This window comes from Seriola aureovittata, chromosome 1, assembly GCF_021018895.1.
Source record: "Seriola aureovittata isolate HTS-2021-v1 ecotype China chromosome 1, ASM2101889v1, whole genome shotgun sequence".
Lineage (NCBI taxonomy): Eukaryota > Metazoa > Chordata > Actinopteri > Carangiformes > Carangidae > Seriola > Seriola aureovittata.
The window spans coordinates 19714029-19734870 of NC_079364.1; the positions used below are offsets into that span (position 1 = coordinate 19714029).

Below are 20842 nucleotides of genomic sequence, written 5' to 3' on the forward strand. Positions count from 1 at the left end.
CCCTCCTCCTCCTCTCAGCCTCCAGAGCCAGCTCACAACTGACTGAAGAGCTTTATAGTACTTTGAGTGAAATCATGACTGTGTGACTCATTTTCTCACTGACACAGGCTGAATGGAATCTAACTTTATAACTTCCTCGGAACAGTAAAACCCAATGTACCTCAATGTACTTCCCTCTTCCTTTATATGGCTCCTCCCTCCCTCCCTCCCTCCCTCCCCCTCCGTGCATTTCCTCCTCCCTAATTAGGCAGCCCCCCTCTTCTTCCTCCATCACTGCGTTGGCCTCAAAGGCATCAGCAGACCAGCCAATGGTAGGAAAGAGGATGTGGCACTCACCCCCGCCCAGAACACTCACACACTAACCAATGAGCTCACATGAAGTGGGCAGGGCTCATGTTCTAGCCCTCCCTGCACCTCTCTCTGTCTCTCCTCCTCTCTGCCTCCTGCAGCTAAACTTGCTGTCTCACTCATGCTTCCTGGCTTCACTCACATGCACAGAGAAGGAAGAGCTGTAGAGTCTTAGCCGCACATGGAGCAGCTCTGTCTATTTTAAACCACACCGGATTGGACTCAGGGATATTTTTATATCTCTTGTAGCGTGTGACAGATTGTATGTACAAAGCAGAGCCAGAGCAGAGTTTCTCTATCTTTTTTTACCTTTTTATTTTCGGATTTTTATCCATCTGACTGTAGGTGAACGTGTGTGTGACAGAGAGAGAGACAGAGAGTGTGTGTGTGTTCGAGTGAGCCTGCATGTGTGTGTGAGAGACAAAGAGGACCAGGATGATTGCAGCCCAGCTACTAGCCTATTACTTCACTGAACTCAAGGATGACCAGGTTAAAAAGGTGAGTGCCCTCTGTTTCTTCCACCTCTGTCTTAGATGTTGTTTTTGTGTGTGTGTGTGTGGGGGAGAGAAAGAGAGAGACTGAAGCAGAGAAAAAGCTAAAGTTAAGAGGAGAGGAAAGCATGTGTTGCAGAGGTCATTGAGTTTATTCATACTGTCGGCATCAAAACTTTGCTTTGAAAGTTTTCTGTACATGTTAAGAAATGTCGACATATCTTTCTATCTTTCAGGAAGTGAATAAAACATTTGTCAGAGAGCAGTGTAAGAAATCACTCAGATTCGTTCTTAGTAGTAATAGATCATAGATTTGAATCAAACTGGTTCAGTGAAACGTGACAAACTGCACAGGAGAGTGTTTGTGTAGTAAGATGTGTAAGGAGACGCGACACACGAGTGTGTGACTGGTCGCATGATGTAAGTTTTGAGAGGTGTGGCAAAGAGGAGAGGAGGAAGTCAGAGGAAAGGATGATAAGACAGAGGAGCCGAAGGATGAGAAGGTGAAGGAACTTGACATGAAGGAGCAAAGTCATTTTAGGGGTCACTGACTTTCTTTTCTGATCTTGTTAAAATGATACATTATAGTGCCGTCCATAGTTTTCTTCCTTGGAGATCAGTGGGGTAGAAAGAGACAAATCTCCCTTTTCACCATTTCTACACTTCCACAATATCCATATGAAGCAAGAACTGATAAGAATACAGCAAGTTTTAAAGCATGATTAAATTTGAAAAAGTTCAGCTTGAGTGAGGAGAAGAAAGACATGAGGTGAGCACCATGAATGTGCCTTTCATAACTGCTCAGCTGAGCGGCCCCCACTGCAAGACTCCTGGGATAACACTGACAGAGTGTGTGAGCTGAGCTTGTCCAGTCACTCAGACTTCAACAGTTGCCAGTAATACTGATTGATTGTCAGTTAGTTGTATTCTGTAATCAAATGTAGTCCCGTAACATAAAACTGAGTCGGAGGAGGTTAAAATACTTCCAGACCCACTTCTGTCATGGTATTTGCCTTTGGGAATGAGATCATCACATTTTGCCTGAATTTGAAAATATTCCATGGCCATTTCTCAACATGTGCTTTTTAATTCACATATTGCGCAAGGTCTCCTGCTGATGATGTCACACGTGATTACCAACTACAGCTCTGCATTAAACCAAATGCTGGTCTTCTTCCTGTATAAATGGAAAAGGTTGTCACACTTCCTTCCTCCATTTTCCTCTCCTGTCCTTCGCTGCTCTCTCAGTCGAGTGAAATTGTGCACTATTTATTCGCATGAGACGAACACAAAGCTGTCATTCCCAGGTGTGCCTGCTGCTCCAACGCCAAATTACAGTCTGTTAAGATAAAATACATTTATCAGCAGCAAGGATCTGATGTAATACAACACATCTCCTTCCTTCTTTACTCCTACTCTCTTCCTCTCCCTGCCTCCCTAAAATAGGCCAGCTTTGAACCATGTGACCATAGGTGACAGGAGGAGAAGGCTTACACACAAATACACCCACACGCTTGCACACAGTGCCAGGTGTGTAGCTATTGTGTAGCTTTTCAAAGAGCAGAGATGGTCTAGGCCTTGACAACAGCTCAGGATTTAAGCAGCCACAATTGAAAGTGGACAGATAATTTCACCACTGCTGTTTTCACACAGACTGGGTTGTATCTGCAGTTGTCAAAGAGACTCAATCAGCTCAGTGTGTCTTCACTCAATCCACTGCACTGTCCTTGACTGTACTCCCTGACACAGTCAGCTGTTAGCAGGCATCCAAAGCAGTGTTTTAATGTGTGTGTGCAGATAAGGTAGAAAAAGGTTTGGTGCAGGAGAGGGCAGTGTAGAGGACAGTATTTTTCCACATGGCGAGGCTATGCGTGCACAACATCGCGCACACGTACATACACAACAGAGTCAGGTTTCAGTGGTTCCCTGAATCACCTCACGGTGACAAGGAGAACAGGGCATTGTTTAGAGGAATGCAAACAGAAAGGAGATGCAGAAGGAGCGAGACGGGGGGAAGAAAAAGGGAGGGCAGGAGAGGCGGAGGGTGTGATCGCTTCCTGAAACTTAAACCAAGGTCCAGGCAGTCTCAGAGAAAGTTGTGTGTCAGAGGTGTGTTTAAGGGCAAACATGGCCTTTACAGACTCATGCGTGCAGACTACAGAGGCTTCATGTCGCCTCACGGGGGGGGGGGGGGGGGGGGGGGGGGGAGGTGTCACTGCTCAACATTAGGGAAAAAACTAGACACTCCTTTTTTGGTCAGAAAATCTAAACGATAAACTGAGAAAGTGAAGTTAATTGTGATGAAGATGCCAATGAATCATATTCATTGAGCACAGTAATTTCTTCATTCATGTGAGGTATAAAGCCCACAGCAGAGATGTTTATCTGAGCTGTGTGAGATCAGGTGATGTCCTGCTAAAATAAAGTGCTTAGACATGGTTTCCAGCTGCAGAGTGCTGAGTCATAGTACACTGGTGCTAATTTCTTTCCTGCAGCATGAACTGAATTCAGCCTGTGGTTCAACAGATTTCTCTTAGTTTAATGTGGAGACAGCGTGGACAATGCTTTTAATCCTCTCTTTTGCAACAAGGACCTGGCAGGTCAGCTAGGAACACATTGTTATTTACGTAGGGTGGCTAAGAATGCATTCTCATTCAATTAGCTGATTAGGAACACATTCTTATTTTAACCAGGCCATTTGAATAAGAATCCAAATTAGTTGAGTGCACATATACTGCATATAAACCCGAAAGTTCACTGAGAACATTCAATAACACTCATGAAGTCATGAAGTAAACCACTATTTATGAATGGTTATGCAATTCTGTATTTGGCAGTACAGTTTCCATCACTGGTAAAGGTTAATAAGGACCTAGAAGTCGAAGAGGCAGCAGCAGTTTGTAGCAGCAGCTGGCATGAGCAGAATGCATTGGCAGTAGATCGCCATGTTGAAGCGCCAAACATGAATGGATCTGTTTACATCAGCTGACATCACAAGATCTACACTAAACCCGTACAGGCTTAATTTCTTAATTCACAGGAGCAATAACAATTCTGTTTCAAGAAAGTGTTTTTCGACCACACTTTAGTACAAAGTAAACTCTAGATCAGCAAGACTTAAGTCACATTTTATGGCAAACATGTTAACAAACACTTGGCTAACTTATGTCCTGTTGACATCCATGTTATGTCCAAGGTTTGGACTGGACTGGATTGGATGCATTCACGCCATTGGACTACTGAAGTTGGCATTGATAAAAATGCAATTTACTCTTTCAGTGTGAATTAATTTAGGGTGTTATTACCTTGATTGAAAGTCTCTAGTTGACATGAGGCCTCATTGTTTGTCAGCTTCTCAGACATTTCTGTTAATTAATGCAGTCAGAGGAGCTGGATAGACACAACCACAAGGACCACTACAAACTGCACAGCGCTGCAGACTGAGTATTGATTGTCAATAGAATTACCAGTGTGAGCAACCATTACAGGGATTAATTTGTTCCAGTGTAAGTATCACAATTATCAATAAATGGAACTTTAACAAGGTGTCATTTAAAGTGCAAATGTGTCAGTACGGGACCAAAGTTTTTTCACAGTGGATTTTTACTTCATATTCCTCTATAAAATGAAATTATTTTCACATTTACATTCTGTATGGGATGTTGCTGTTAAAACCTGCTGACATTTGTGGTGCAGTAGCTCTTTCTCAAATCTGCTTTCACTTCCTCACATTCAATACATGACCTGGGACAACCAGACCAAATGCAAAAATACATGCAACAACCTCTTAATAACAGATGTTTTTAAGCTGTTTTAGTTTCTTAATATAGGGGTAAATACACATTGTCACATCAGGACAAATCAGCAGGATGTTAGTGTAGTTGACTTTTAAATGTTCTGCTTTGAATAGTTCCATCTCTGTGGTATTGTTGTTTTGTCATATGCTGACAAGACAAAAACAGAGTGATTTGGTAATGCTGCTTGTACATCACACATGCATATTTGTTTATTATATACCAACTGTAGTGACATTTGGTTTTCATGTGCATTGTGTCCATGCATGTTTTTGTAAATGTTTCTGTGGTTGTGACAGATAGAGAGTGTAGTATTTGTGTGTAGTCAGAGAAAGAGAGTGGGGGTTTGTTTACTGTGTAATTGAAATAACAGATGCTGAGGGCCTGCAGAAGCATCATGAGAGGAGGGCGTTGTCAGGCACCAACATGTCACTGCTGTTAAAATGTCTCTTCAAAACACAGCACAGACCTCAGTGTAAAACACAACTCAGGGTGGGATGTGGGCCGGTTTATAGAGCCGTCCAGAAGATTCACGGTGCGTATGTATTTTGCTGAGCTTATGAAGTTGAGAGGTTACATTTTCTCAGCTGTGGGCTCCTGTCTGACAGGAGCATGTGCTAATGAGCTTTCATCCCAGAGACTCCACATTTAGACAGAATATAAGGAATGTAACACCTACAGAGTCGTTAAAGTTGGACAATGCTGTTCCCATGTAAGTGACTCTCCTGCCATGTTGGCTCACAATCTGGTTGTATTATTCAAATTACCTGTGATGCCCATCTATTGTATGATAAAAGTGAGACAGAACACTTACAGTAGCTAAAATCTCACATGTCATCACAACCGATTCTGTAGTCATATTCCATTTCACCCTGTACGCTCTCTTTGATTGTCTGTCTGGTAAGAAAATCAAACTATAGTTTTATGTACATTAAGGTAAATATCTGCTGATTGTAGCCTGTATGTCAAAAACACTGGATTTGCCCACACATATGTTTTATACTATAAAGTCCACTTCTGTGGCCAGCAGACACATTCCTTCCTGTAAGTCGTCTCACACCCAAAACTGGCATTGTACTGGAGCAGTTACCAAAGACCAGAGCTATACAGGAAATACAGTTAATGCGTGACTCGTAACACAGGAAGTTGCACAATTTCTATCTGATATCTGGTACAATGAGTAACACTAGTAAATTATCACATGGGGCCACAATAAACGTCACAGTATATACAGGAATAGTTAGTATTTGAATACTGAATCATGTGAGCATGTGTGTGAACTACTCTGACCCTGTGAGTGTAATGTATTTCATATACACATACAGTGGCAAGAAAAATTATACAAACTCTCTGGAATCACCTGGTTTTCTGCATTAATTGGTCATAAGATGCATTAAGTCATAAGATGTGATCTGATCTTCATCAAAGTCACAAATATTAATATCACACAAACGATTAAAATGTCTTGTGTCTTCATTGAACACAGCCACTAAACATTCACAGTGCTGGTGGAAAAGCAAGTGAACCTTTGGATTTAATGACTGGGTGAAACTCCTCTAGTAGCTGCTGATCAGACCGCCACAATGTTCAGGAGGATTTGGGGCCATTCTGCCAACAGAGCTGCTTCAGCTCAGTCATATTCTTCAGCTGTCTGGTGTGAGTGGCTCTCTTCAGGTCACTCCACAGCATCTCTACTAGATCACTCCAAAATGTGGATTGTCTTTGAAGTAATTCTGTAGTACATTTACTTTGATGTTTGGGGTCATTGTCCTGCTGCATCACCCAACATCTACTGAGCTTCATCAGGTGGGCAGCCACCCTGACATTATCCTGTAAGAGACCCTGATAAACTTTGCGATGATGTTGAGCTGTCACAGGTCCAGAGGCAGCTAAAGCCCCAAATCATGATGCTCCCTCCACTGTACTTCACCTTTGGGATGATGTTTTCATGTTTGTATGCAGTGGCCTTTTTAGACCCTACATTGTGCTTCATGTTCTTCCCAAACAATTCAACCACAGTTTTTTCAGTCCATTACACATTTCCCTAATAGTGTTGTGGAGAGTCAAGCTGCTCTTTGGCAAACCTCAGGCACAGGAATGTTTTTTTTGGCAAGCTGTAACTTCCTCCATGCTGGACTGATGAGTATCTAAACTACGCTTACTTTCTCTCGCCCCTGTATATACTGTACATCTCAAAGATTCTGGGAGTCATCGTTATGAAACAGACTGATGATAATCCAGTTATCATTCCTACTGACAACTGGAAGAGTTAATCCTGCTTAGCTTCGCCATCTTTTTTACAGAGCAGGACATAATGAATGTGACATTTAACCAGAGTTATGTGTGACTGATATTCTGCTCTTGGTTTGCCACACTGTCAGATCATAAAGCAGGTCTTTGCTTCATCAAACTGTGTGATGCAACAGTAGATTTCACCAGTATTGTTTAACATCCTGTTCCCTGGAAGGCCACAGCCTTCAGCTCAGGCTTTGTGTTTTGTATCTGCAGCTCTTTCCACACTGGGAAGTTTCGAGGGGCAAATAAATTGATCAATACATATGATTTCCAGACCTGTGCTCTATCTCTGGATTTGGTTTTCCTGACATGAATAGATTGTAACTTTTCACCCTGTCTTTCCTGGTCTTGCTCTGTGTTACATGGATGATGCTTTTTTATTATACACTGACTGTACATTATGACAGCTGTGTAATGGGTGCATTCATAGACTTTAGTTCACAAACTCTGCAATAAAGAAATATAAAAGTATTTATTATGTTATATGGCTGTGATTCATATCTGGGCGAAGCAGGCTGGGATCAATGAAGTTGTATTTCAGTCAATCAGGAAGTGGATTATCTTCATGGATGACTGAAACATTAATGGATGGGGAGTTGGTCATGTTCACTGCATCATTATGCTTATGGAAAATGTCATTAGCAAATCCAGTAAATCTCTGTTACTTTAGTTATAAACTAAAAGTGAATTAGGGGAAGTGTAACAGGAAGGTGATGCGTATACTGTATTTCTGGATGATTAATGGTCAAGATTAAGAAGACTGATGCTTTGTTTTCTTTTGTTTTAATGTTTCATTTCAGATCGATAAGTACCTGTACTCCATGCGTTTCTCTGATGAGACGTTACTGGACATCATGCAGCGCTTTCGGAGGGAGCTGTCCAAAGGACTGGGTCGGGACACTAACCCCACTGCTGCTCTAAAGATGCTGCCAACGTTTGTGCGATCAATCCCAGATGGCTCAGGTGAGTATCTCTAACCCTCATTGTGACCATTGTTGGCTTTTCTGAACCTCACGAGTCAAGCACTTTCTGTGATGAAATCAATATCAAAACCAGTTTGACTCTTTTATCACTGAATGAATGAGTGTCCACGAAGGTCAGCTGCTGAACATTGTTGTTCCTGCTAAAGAATAAAACCAGTGTTTGTGAACATGGAGCCCTGCAACCTAGGTCAAATTTGGAGAATCCTATAAAGAGAAAAGGATCTACTAAAATAGCAAAATCATATTTTTTATCTCCTCTTTGCTTAGCCTGTCATGGCATGTAGTCTAACTCTACTTCATCCAAATATTAAAGGTATTGATACAAAATAGACAGGAAGGACTATTTTGTAAGAGAAGCTAACTAAAATGCATTTTTACCAATACAATTCACGTCTGTAGAGTTACAGTGATGCCGTCACCAGGACAGTGTGTTGTAATGGAGAGATGGATAGAAAAGGTCTGACATTCATGAAGTGTGTCCAGGTGACTTGATCCACCTGCATGTGGGAGGAAACAAGTTGTAACCACAGTAAAACGTAAGCCTTATGGAGACAGCTCTGGTGCTGTGATGTAAGCCCAGGTTCTTTTAGCTGAGAGTCAACAGTGCTAACCACTACAGTGTTTGCAGTCAGATTAGATTAGTAGCAGAACCACTTGCGACAGTTGCTGATGACGAAAATTGAACGTGTTTATCTGGTTGGAGAACAATACAATCCTGAGACCTGATGCTGATGGGTAATTGTGTTACACAGAGAAGTTTTCCTCTTGTAAGAAATGGATGACAAAACTCCTTTTGCGTACCTTAATCTAACATGAATTTGAGATCGAAACTGTTTCCTCTTGCTACACGTGCTCCTCCCTCTCTCTCTGTCATTACATCACTGTCTGCTGCATGCTGTCTAATCCTAATTTACTGCAGTACTTCTGCCCTGGTAATTCACGTGAATGTGAGTCAGAATCATGTACGTGATGTACTTGGGGAAGAGTGTGTCTGTCCACACACACACACACACACACACACACACACACACACACACACACACACACACTGCAAAGATTAGAACTAATCCTCCCACCGTTGTTAGTGAAGACAGTGATAGTGAAAGTCCTAAAGTTACATGCATGCACACAGAATTATGAGAACAATGTGTTTTTAAATATATACCTGGCTTCACACAGCTAAATGTTGCTGTTGTTCAAAGGCTAGCAGCCTCCTCTGAATGGATGAAGTATTACTAATACTTTTTTCTATGATGCTGCACACATTTATGGATAAATGCTTGTTTTGTGTTAGTTTAGTTTTTTTGAACCACAGTAGCAGTGTTTGGCAGAGATTTGAAGGGATGGGATTATTATTCCGTCTGGTTAGAGAGAGCAAGAATTAGCCTGTGTGTTGTGAAGACATTTAATGGTTCGCCATCTTCTTACTGTCAGCCACTACACTCTGTTTAATTAATCTAGTATATTGTCAAATGTGCACAAATGACACTGAACAGCCATGAAAAAATAACAGTTTACAGATTTACTCCATGGCTTGCTTAAAGACTTGAATATAAAATAAGTAATTTATGTTTTTCATTATTTTAAAACTATGATTGCAATCTGCTATGGTGTCTTGTTTCCTAGTTTGAAAACTGGTTTCTGCTCTTCTCTTCTGCATTTACATTCCTTCCTGACAAATTATCAGTTGCTCTCCCCCATCTGAGCTACGCTGACCTGACCTTGCATTCTGATCTGCACAAAAAGTTGCAGCACAAGACTGCAATAATGTGAAATTACACTGTTGGGTAAAATTTTCTAATATTATTTTAAAATCTTTTCTCAGAAACAACATAATGTGGCAAGAATGTTTAAATCATTGTCTTCAGTCTTCATTGCTAGTATTTTCTGAAAGCAGTTAAAGTTGGACTACTTCCAAATAATGAGCTTTTTACTCTAAACTCGTGTTTGCAGCAGCACCAAGAACTTTCTGACAAGTCGCAGCACGTCTTGTTTGTACTTTCTGAATGTGTGCTTGAGGTGAGGGGCTACAGTTTGATTTGTTTGTACTGAAACACTTAGGAATAATAGTTGGAAGGAAACAGGAATAACAAGAAGGGAGCAGACCGTAACTGTGATGAGTTAGGTGGGACTGCCTGGTTTATCACCTCTTATCAATGGTCAGTACGCTCTCTGAGTCCTTTTACTAATCACTCATGATAAACAGTGAAATACTATTGCAGTTAATCTAAAGAGGAAGCTAAACTGACATCACTGCTTATTCCCAAGTGACAACTAATAATTGTATACCAGATTCTTATGGGATTTCTTCTTGATCTCATGTTACAGACGCCATCAACACCTATTTTTAGGGGTGAGGATGGGGGTTAAGATCAAGCTCAATAGTTTTCTTTCTCCAACCTCATTTTAAAAACTACATTTTTAACACACTAGTTTAATTTCCTGGAGATGATATTTACTGAGCAAAATAGCTGCTCACAGTAATAATAATCTCACAGCTCAACAGTAGGCCTATCAGTTTGAATGAAAGGAAACCAGGTTTACTGCTTTTCCCAGCTGGATAATAACAGTTTACATATCATTATTTACCCATGAAGCATCATCTCTGATAAGCTCTTGACCAGGTGGTATGGCTATCATAACTCTTTTGTTGGTGTTGGGCAATCGTTAACCAATGAATAAACCGGAAGTTGATCTTGCAGCAAGACTGAATAGAGAGTCAAGCAAACCTACAGTATATACACCAGCATACACACATAAGTATGCATATAAAAACATAGTGTTAGACTGCAAACTTTATTTTCTATGTATTTATTTACTTATTTATTGTTATATGAGTTGATGGATGTCAGTTTTTGCCCAAAGACACGACATAGCTTTGGATAAAAGCTATCTGCAACATTGCTTCTTCCTCATGTTGCTTATAGGCTTCACATCATGTGACATTCATTCACTGTAGAGTAATAGTGAGAGGTGTGTTTGTTTGCTTAGCTAACAGAAGAAAGTTGTACTGATATTGCATGTCTTCCTGTTGGGTAAAGATCTAGTCCAGAGCTGTCTTTATTAGCTGTACATTCTTCAGTAATGTCAGCAACACTTTAATTATGAAGAAAACCAAAGGACTAATGCTGAAACCTAGCCCTCTTACAGGGGGATATATCTGCTACAAATGAAAAGATCAGTGTATAAGTATATAACCATGTACCTAACAGCAGAATGATTATTCTCCCTCCTCTTTCTGTCTCAACAGAGAAAGGAGACTTCATTGCGTTGGATCTGGGAGGCAGTAACTTCAGGATCCTCCATGTCAGAGTGAGCCATGAGAAGAAACAGACTGTTCAGATGGAGAGTCAAATCTACGACACGCCAGAGGACATAATTCACGGGGGTGGAACGAGGGTAAGTTTATACTGAAATACACAAACGCACACACATAGAGTCTCTCTTCAGCTCAACCTGAGACAACCTCTCCCTCTTTCCACCTGTGTTCCAGCTGTTCGACCATGTGGCAGAGTGTCTCGGGGACTTCATGGAAAAACACAACATCAAAGACAAGAAACTCCCAGTTGGTTTTACCTTCTCCTTCCCCTGCAAGCAGACCAAACTAGATGAGGTAAAACAAAAATCAGACTGAGCAACCAGTACCTCTCTTGCTTATACAGTTTGCTGTATAGTTGACATCCTTGTGACACATGACGCTTTATTATTTTTCATCCAAATATCTGAATATTACCATACAGGCCATTTAAATTACACGTTGCCACGCCAGTGATGGAGGCCTGATCCATAGTAATGCATGTGCCAAGCTCTGCCCGGCAAAAACCAAGTCTCTATTAAGCATTAAATCCTTCTGTTTCTCATTTTCCCTCCGGCTGTGTTTCTGTCTGTCTCCAGGGCTATCTGATAACATGGACAAAGCGTTTCAAGGCTGGTGGAGTGGAGGGGATGGATGTTGTCAAGCTGCTCAACAAAGCTATTAAGAAACGAGGAGTGAGTCTTATCCGTTCTCATTTGTGCTCATTTGATCCTGCACTTCACTACTGTAGTCGAAGGTTATCAACAGGTTTATCCTAATGAATTTGGTTTAATTCAGACTGGGATGCAGAATGGCACAGATGACAGGAGATTTTTTCCTTATGCATGTGTGTGTGTGTGTGTGTTCATTATTTCAGGACTATGAAGCTGACATCATGGCTGTGGTAAATGATACAGTTGGAACGATGATGACCTGTGGTTTCGATGATCAACGCTGTGAAGTCGGCATCATCATCGGTATGTGTATTTAGATACTCATGGGTGTTTGCCACTGTTGCACCTTAAATGAAATTTAAGAATCCTCAAGATTAATCAAACAAATAGAAGAGAAATGAGATAAAGCTGTAAGGATATGTATTTCTGTGCGTTCAGGTACCGGCACCAATGCGTGCTACATGGAGGAGCTGCGTCACATTGATCTGGTGGAGGGAGACGAGGGCAGGATGTGTGTGAACACTGAGTGGGGAGCCTTTGGAGACGACGGCAGGCTGGAAGACATCAGGACAGAGTTTGACAGAGAGATAGACCGAGGCTCTCTCAACCCCGGCAAACAGCTGTATGTTAAAGAAAAGCTGTCACAGCCTTATTCATCCGAGAGAGAATCTAAATGAGTTCGTTTTTAAGCTGCAGGAAACACAGACTCATCTGATGATTATGTGTCAGTTACTCAGCCTGCTGATGTCTTTTAGGTAGAAACGATTAAGATAAGATTATTTGGAAAATGTTTATTCATTTATACTAAAACAAAAAAATCTAGTAGTTACTAAAAACCTTAAGGATAACTGATGTACCTCCAACCCTGCGCGGTTGATGATGCTGTGCTTTAAGATCTAAGCAGGTTGCCACAGAAGTCTTGCACTGTGTTACTATGACTAGCAGAGAAAGAGGCAGTGCTCTTTGTTCGCCCTCTGCCCTTGTTTTTTCAACATGAGAGAGGCAGAGTCAGTAAAAATTTGAGATGACTATAGCCCCACCATGAGGCGAGTGGCGTCTGAATTAGCACATTTAAAGCTTCCTCAAAATTAAGTAAATAGTTGCATCTTTAACTATTGTAGAAGAGTCATGTGTTTGGAAAAAGTACGGTATCAAGATGTTCTGGGCGTCTGTTTTACACACTTGTTTCTTTCACTGTGCCGTAGATTTGAGAAGATGGTCAGTGGTATGTACATGGGGGAGCTGGTGCGTCTCATTCTGGTGAAAATGGCCAGAGAGGGCCTGCTGTTTGAGGGAAGGATCACCCCTGAGCTGCTCACTAAAGGAAAGTTTGAGACCAAGCACGTCTCAGCCATAGAGAAGTAAGTCAAACTACAGGGTTACAAACTGTAGATTCAACTGCACTTTCATAATCAAGCAGTTACAAAACTAAATCATTTTAAATTCAATCATATTATTTTAGTTATATAGTCAGTTATATTGTCTCTTCCCTCTCTCTGTGTCACTCTCCTGTTTAGGAGTAAGGAAGGACTGACCAAAGCCAGAGAGATTTTAACCAGACTCGGTGTGGAACCCTCGACTGATGACTGCATCGCTGTGCAGCATGTATGTACTGATGCTGAAATACCGCTTGAATCATGTGAATCTTCTTGCCACAGAAGTCACTTAAAATACAGAAACAATACATGGTCAAAGTATTTCCAATTCAAACGAATTGTTTAAAGCATTTCTATTTAGATGCATAAAACTGGCATCCATAAACATGAACTGCCATACATTGTTTATAACATATCTGACGTTGTGCTGTAAAAACCACTTGCATAAAATTAGGTGCTTTGTTTATCTTGTTCTACAGTTCATTAAGTTTGGATGTGCTGCTTGATGGCTTTCTCCCCTCACCTCTGCTTTTCCCTCAGGTTTGCACCATTGTGTCTTTCCGCTCTGCCAACCTGATAGCTGCCACCCTGGCTGCCATCCTAATGAGGCTAAAGGAGAACAAAGGTGTGTCACGACTCCGAACCACCGTAGGCATCGATGGCTCTCTCTACAAGATGCACCCACAGTGAGTGACAGTAATATATAAACATTATATATCAGCACTGGTTTCTTTTGTTTTTATCCCTTTTGGTATCATGCATCTCATTATTGCTCCTCACTTTCCCACTACAATCTTTGACAGCTGCTGTCAGAGGCTCAGTTGGTTATAAACCATGTTGTGTGTTATCAGTTTACACACGAACTGAAGAAGAGGAAATTTGCTATTCAAACTGTTAAAATTTCAGCACTTCAACTCTTCACCTATTTCAGGTATGCCCGTCGTCTTCATAAGACAGTCCGTCGTTTGGTCCCGGACTCTGATGTTCGATTCCTCCTATCGGAGAGCGGCAGTGGAAAGGGTGCTGCCATGGTAACAGCTGTGGCCTATAGACTCGCTGACCAATCACGACAAATCGCAGAAACACTGTCCGAATTCCGCCTGACAACAGAACAGCTGCTGGAGGTGAGGACAGAGAGACACTGTAGTGTGTGTGTGTGTGTGTGTGTGTGTGTGTGTGTGTGTGTGTGCATGCATGCATCTTTAACTGTGTCTCACTTCATGAATTCAAATATTTTTTCTTTCTTTAGGTAAAGAAGCGAATGAGGGCAGAGATTCAAAATGGCCTTTCGAAGAGCACTCAGGACTGTGCTACTGTCAAAATGCTGCCAACCTTTGTACGAAGCACTCCAGATGGCACAGGTGACACACACACACTCGTGCACATACATACATTCATATTCACACTGTCAACTTGTGACTGGATATGTTTGTCTGTTGTCAAGAAAAAGTTCTCTCTGTGTGTGTGTGTGTGTGCGTGTGTTTGGTTACTGTTTATTGATCCATCCGTTTCTCTGTCTCTTTTTCTGCCAGAGAATGGAGATTTCCTGGCCTTGGATTTAGGAGGAACCAACTTCAGAGTTCTGCTGGTCAAGATTCGTTCTGGCAAGAGGAGAACAGTGGAGATGCACAACAAGATCTACGCCATTCCTCTAGAAGTGATGCAGGGCACAGGAGAGGAGGTGAGGTCCATCAGTCAATCTGTGTTAAACTGACAAAATGAATACAGAAAGAGCACCAGAGAGAGAAAGAAACAAGGATGAGTTAAAAGCTTTGAACTTAACCTCCTGTTACCTCGGTGGTACTGTAAAGATTAGGGTAGTTAAGTAAGAGGTTAAGTAGAAGCAGGAAAGGTTGATAGGTTAGAGGCCGACAGATATAAAGAGAGGTTGATTGGTTAAGACTAGCATTGAGTTGACAGCCTTTTAAAACATTGATTCGAACTTGTGCACTGGCTTAGGCTAATCCTGTCTGTCACCTTTTGGCTTTTTCACCCCTCTGCTACCGCTTCTCTGCCTGTCTCTGTCTTATTGTCATATGTCACACATATATTTTGCCTAGTTAGACCTTTTGTATCACACATTGTCGTATCTTCCCTCTCCTTGCAGTTGTTTGATCACATTGTGCAGTGCATCAGTGACTTCCTGGATTACATGGGGATGAAGAACGCTCGTCTTCCCCTCGGCTTCACCTTCTCATTCCCCTGCCGACAGACCAGCCTGGATGCTGTGAGTGTGGTCCCCTTCCTTCCTCTCTGATATACTCTGATGTGTCTTACTTACTCTTACTGGGCAAAATGTGAACTTTCAAGCAGCATTTCTGTCGTTAGCTCAACAACAGTGTGTCTCATGAGCCCAAAGACAGACAGACATCATATGCAAGATATGACAATCTTCAATTCTGTGTGTGTGTGTGTGTGTGTGTGTGTGTGTGTGTGTGTGTGTGTGTGTGTGTGTCTGTCTGCAGGGCATCCTGGTGACATGGACAAAAGGCTTCAAGGCGACAGACTGTGAAGGAGAAGATGTGGTGGGACTGCTGAGGGAGGCCATTAAGAGGAGAGAGGTAGGAGAAGCAGCATCATTCAGTCAAACATGACACTGCAAAAATGTGATATAGTGATGTAACATTACCTCATGTGTTTCCTCTTTAGGAATTTGACCTGGATGTAGTGGCCGTAGTCAACGATACAGTGGGAACCATGATGACTTGTGCCTACGAAGAACCCACCTGTGAGATTGGACTGATCGCTGGTTAGTTTACCTGATAATGACTCTTTTTGATACATGTTCAGTTTCCTGTCCTCTATCCATCTAATGCGTCTGTCTGATTCCAGGCACTGGCAGTAATGCATGTTACATGGAGGAGATGAGGAACATTGAGATGATCGAGGGAGATGAGGGACGGATGTGTGTCAACATGGAGTGGGGGGCTTTCGGAGACAACGGATGCCTTGACGACATCAGGACAGAGTACGACCGTGCTGTGGATGACTTCTCGCTCAATCCAGGCAAACAAAGGTGGAAATCCCCCTCACAAACACACACACACACACACACACACACATATTCTTATAAATGACCTACAGTATCTGTGGTTGTGTGTGTATATGTCTATTTATGTGTATGCTTTGTGCTTGCATGGGTTTTACAGATATGAGAAAATGTGCAGCGGCATGTACCTTGGTGAAATTGTGCGAAACATCCTCATAGACATGACCAGGAGAGGATTCCTGTTCAGAGGGCAGATTTCTGAGACACTGAAGACTAGAGGCATCTTTGAAACAAAGTTCCTCTCACAGATAGAGAGGTAAAAAATGGGCACTATGTTTTGTTTTTCTTTGTTTGTGTGGAGTGAAAATGCATTACTCGAGGAGGTGAAAAGTACTTTTGTCGCTTATGTATTATCATTATCTCCTGTGAAAGTGGCAGCATCACTGCCTGTAGACTGCACTGTGTAGAACGGCATCTGCATTAAATTATCATTATTTATTTCACTGTCAGGCCTTTGATGTTCTTATCCTTTTAAAGTTGCATTTGCAGTTTTGGTTGAGTTTATTTCCCTTCTGATGTTGACTCTTTTCTCTGTGTGTATGTGTGTGTGTGTGTGTGTGTGTTTTCAGTGACAGATTGGCTTTGCTGCAGGTCAGATCCATCCTGCAACACTTAGGACTGGACAGCAGCTGTGATGATAGTATCATAGTCAAAGAGGTAAGAAACAATAAGAAACCATTATATTATTAAAATAAGTTTTTCAAATTTGTACCAAATCAAAACATTAGCATGCAAGCATGTCTCGTAGCGTGTTTCGTAGCTAATCCAGTCTCGTGCTCAACCCTTGAAAATACAACAAGAGCAGTAATCAACACAAACTCTTGACCCTTTTTGCACCACACTTGGTGTTTGGAGAGAATATAGGATTTATTGCAAGGCTGTTGTACTAGACTGCATCAGTTTCGTACCTAATAAAATGGCAGCTGAGTGTAAATACTGGACAGAGAACATTGTGAAAAAGTCTGAGCCCCATAATACATTGTTATCAGGCTTGTCTTGTGAAAGAGCCAGGTGTATGAGACAATACGAGAGTCAACACAGAGCAGACTCTCAGCATTCTCAGCATTTGTGGAGTTCTGACTTGGCAAACTGTGTCATTTACATTTAACTGCTGCAGTAATGATAACGTTTTTCACCTTTAGGTATGTGAAGCAGTGTCACGTCGTGCAGCTCAGATTTGTGGGGCAGGAATGGCGGCTGTGGTCGATAAGATCAGAGAGAACCGTGGACTGGACCATCTCAACATCACTGTGGGGGTGGATGGGACACTCTACAAACTACATCCACAGTGAGTTTAATACTTCAATAACTGATCATACAAAATTATTCACCGTCTATTAAAGTGCATAAGAAATCAAGGTGAGATGTAACCTATGATGACCAGGCCTTTCAGTCATGCCCTGAACTGACTCGTCTAAAGGACTAGTACACACACATTCACCTTATTTACATGACAACAGTATTTGGTTACTTTCGTCCCTGGGGTGGAAATTACTATGCAGAAGACGAGCACATACAAACAAAGGCAGGTTCAACCTGTTGATTAGAGCTGCAGGCTATTATAACTGAAATTTGTCATGGCAGTTTTCTTTCTTAGTCATCTCACGATAACTATTTTACAAAGTACTCAACATTTTTTAACCAGCTTTATAGTAGGTGCACAAAGAAAACCACAATGTCTTGTACTGATCAACTGACTACATACACTGGTCTGATCCACTGAACTGGTGTACAGCTAATGTAATGACATCATATCATAAAAAAACTAATGACCATGTGATCACTGAGCCAGTTCATGGCATGCAGAGTACAAGTCGTTAGATTACATTCATTTAACAGACATGTCTCATGCTTTATTGCATTCAGGTCATGTTGAATCATGCTTTAGGCATGTCGTGATCAAATATAAGATGTGTTGCCAGTTGCACAGTACAAGAGGGATACCTGAGTTTAAATGGATTCTCTCACTTAACCTCCTGTCTTCAATGTCAGTATCTGCTCAAAAGCTCCATTAGTGAAACATTATTGTTAAAGTGCCTAACCCCTTTCAATTTGCAGCCAGAGTTTTAGTTTCTCCTGAATTTGCCACTGTTTATGCAAAGCTCACTTTACCAGCAGAGGCAGTCCCTTGTTCAGATGGAAGAGCTCTGGCTGTTTGGCACCTGCATATACAAACTGTTGTTCAACTTGTTAAACATGTAACAGGCGAGTTTGCAGGCCTCCCACCTGCAGGCTGATTCAGTCCAGCTGTAGCAAACCAGGATCTCACTCACTCACTGAGGTGTTAGTGTTGTACCCTGCTTCATCTCAAACTTACATTTAGACTGCCTCTGTTTTTCTAATTCAGTACAGTATTTTTCACTTCACTGTATAACATTATGTCAAATCTTTTGTCTCTGTATAGTTTCTCTGGGATCATGCACCAAACAGTCAATGAACTGGCTCCTCAGTGTAATGTCAACTTCTTGCTGTCAGAGGATGGCAGTGGGAAAGGAGCTGCACTCATCACAGCCGTGGGCTGCCGGCTAAGACAAGAGCTGAACAATAAATAGTAAATGTCTCTTCTGTCTCACTGTTATCTCCCCACTTTTCTGGGTTCTCTCTCTACTCTTGTCTTTCACTATTTGCTCACCCATTGTCTCCTTTTCCTCCTAAATCAAACCAGTCCAGTCAATGCATCACGCTCCAGTAGCTGCTTTAGTCTGTCTGCGTGACAGAAAAAGAAGGAGATAGCTTTCTCTGCTGTGTGTAGTAGCAGAGAGTAAGGCACTATCTTGTAGTTAGATTTTTTGATTAACCATTGTAACAATAGCCAAATCCTTAAGGTCTTTGCATTTTTTTGATTTCCGAGGTTAAACTCATCATAGAGATAAAACATGCACACTCAACTCCTGAGAAAATGTGCAGAGCAGAAAAAAACAAAGACTTCACACAGTGCTCCTATGTCGCCATTTGGAGGATTCCTCTGATAACTGAAGTCTGTTGCAATACAACGAGCACAGCAGCTGCAGGGCCATTTCAACAGAAAATTGCAGTATTAAAAACTTGATCCTTGCAACATGTTCAGTAGAGGCAGGGACATAAAGAAACACACTGGTTCAGTCCAAAGTCACCAAAGTGTGTCTGCTGTAGGCTACTCATTTATTTTAAAAGGGAATGAGGTGATATATATATATATAAATGTGTAATGAGATGAATGGGAATATTTTTGTTTTAAGTTTTTAATATCTTACCCAGATATAATACAATATGTTATACATACATTGTTGCTATTTATTTTATTTTTATATTGGGAGATGTTGAAAAATTTTGGCATTGCAATAATAATGCACACAGAGGAAGCCATCGTCCAAAATGCCCTCACATGGTACCTGTGCTGTGTCACGTGCTCGCTGAATGTGCACATTTGTTCTAATTTAAGACGGCAATCTTATTCTTCTCTAATGTACTCTACTGTAAAATATGTCCAAAGAGCACTTGTATTTTACTAAGTAGAAATCCTGTTGGTACTGATCACAGCTGCTGATCATTTGTTGTCGTCTTAAGAAGTGCTGACTTCCCTCATCACCACAGTGAAGCTTACCAGTCACCTAGCAACAGCCATGAAACAGTAATGAGGTGCTAACATAGATGCCAGAAGAACAACAATGGCCAAACTGTGTATAAGAGGAATGTAACAGTAGCTGAAACTTTAAGGGGAATTTAAACTTTTTGGAAATAAAGCTCCTTCCTACTTTCCACACTCCCTGTTCTCCATGTGCTTCTAACGGCTCAGAAAGGTGTTTAAGTGAACTACTGTATGGCTCCAGTCAAGTAGCACAATTCTTACAAATTCAATATTTATTTTTCTCTTTATTAAAAACAAATAATCATATTAATGACTGCTACTTATGATACTCATTGAAGGATTTATATTTACAAAAGTTTATTTGGTCACTCGGTTTTCTGAGAAATTTTTATTTAGGCTGGCCTTTTTTAATCTCACATAAATATATTCTCGACTATAAGAAGACAAATGTTTTTAATATATGATATATGCATTCTTACACTTGGTATCCAGGACAGGCTATCATAATCCAATGGCAGTTGTAATGCAAGGATGGACCCTTGAGATGTTACTAAAGATTTTACTGCCATCATAGTGAACCACTGTTGAAATTCTGGCTTGTGGGGACAAGTTCACACCAGTCCAACCTGAAGCCAATACTGAGAACAAATTACAGCCATGAAAGTGCAAGCTAGTTGAATTTCCATTCCCGCCTACTGCCAAGATAAAGAAGGCCAGCCGCTCCAGCAGGTCTTCAGCTACCCTGCCCTCAGAAGTCCGTCTAAAAGCCGTCCCCATCACACAAAAACCTTAATCTCTTTGCCTCTGTTCACGAAACCCAGACTGTATCTGTCCAACACTGTCAATCAACCAGGCACTAAATAAAACCAAACCTGTGTCAATCTGATGTTGTAGTTCTTTACACCAGAGATTTTGTACTTGTGTATGTATAGATTTAGGTTGGTGATGGTGTCTCTGTTTTATACAAAC

General features: G+C 41.3%; 1 protein-coding gene across 1 annotated transcript; it reads left to right on the plus strand.

Annotated features, from left to right (window-relative positions):
- Positions 1-470: 470 nt before the first annotated feature.
- LOC130183021 (hexokinase-1) lies at positions 471-20754 on the plus strand. Its single transcript, XM_056398363.1, has 21 exons — positions 471-846; positions 7729-7891; positions 11162-11310; positions 11405-11524; positions 11806-11901; positions 12084-12183; positions 12319-12502; positions 13086-13241; positions 13398-13485; positions 13797-13942; positions 14188-14380; positions 14506-14617; positions 14789-14937; positions 15364-15483; positions 15722-15817; positions 15906-16005; positions 16089-16272; positions 16406-16561; positions 16875-16962; positions 17448-17593; positions 18710-20754. Exons 1-21 carry the CDS (start codon positions 784-786, stop codon positions 18855-18857), a joined length of 2757 nt encoding a protein of 918 aa, XP_056254338.1. The 5' UTR covers positions 471-783; the 3' UTR covers positions 18858-20754.
- Positions 20755-20842: the final 88 nt, after the last annotated feature.

Bases quoted from the DNA above. Each gene is read 5' to 3' on its own strand.
- LOC130183021 (XM_056398363.1), top strand. From the start codon at position 784: ATGATTGCAGCCCAGCTACTAGCCTATTACTTCACTGAACTCAAGGAT. The intron at 13,486-13,796 runs GTATGTACTGAT...CTTTTCCCTCAG, and splicing joins ACTGCATCGCTGTGCAGCAT to GTTTGCACCATTGTGTCTTT. The intron at 14,938-15,363 runs GTGAGGTCCATC...CTCTCCTTGCAG, and splicing joins TGCAGGGCACAGGAGAGGAG to TTGTTTGATCACATTGTGCA.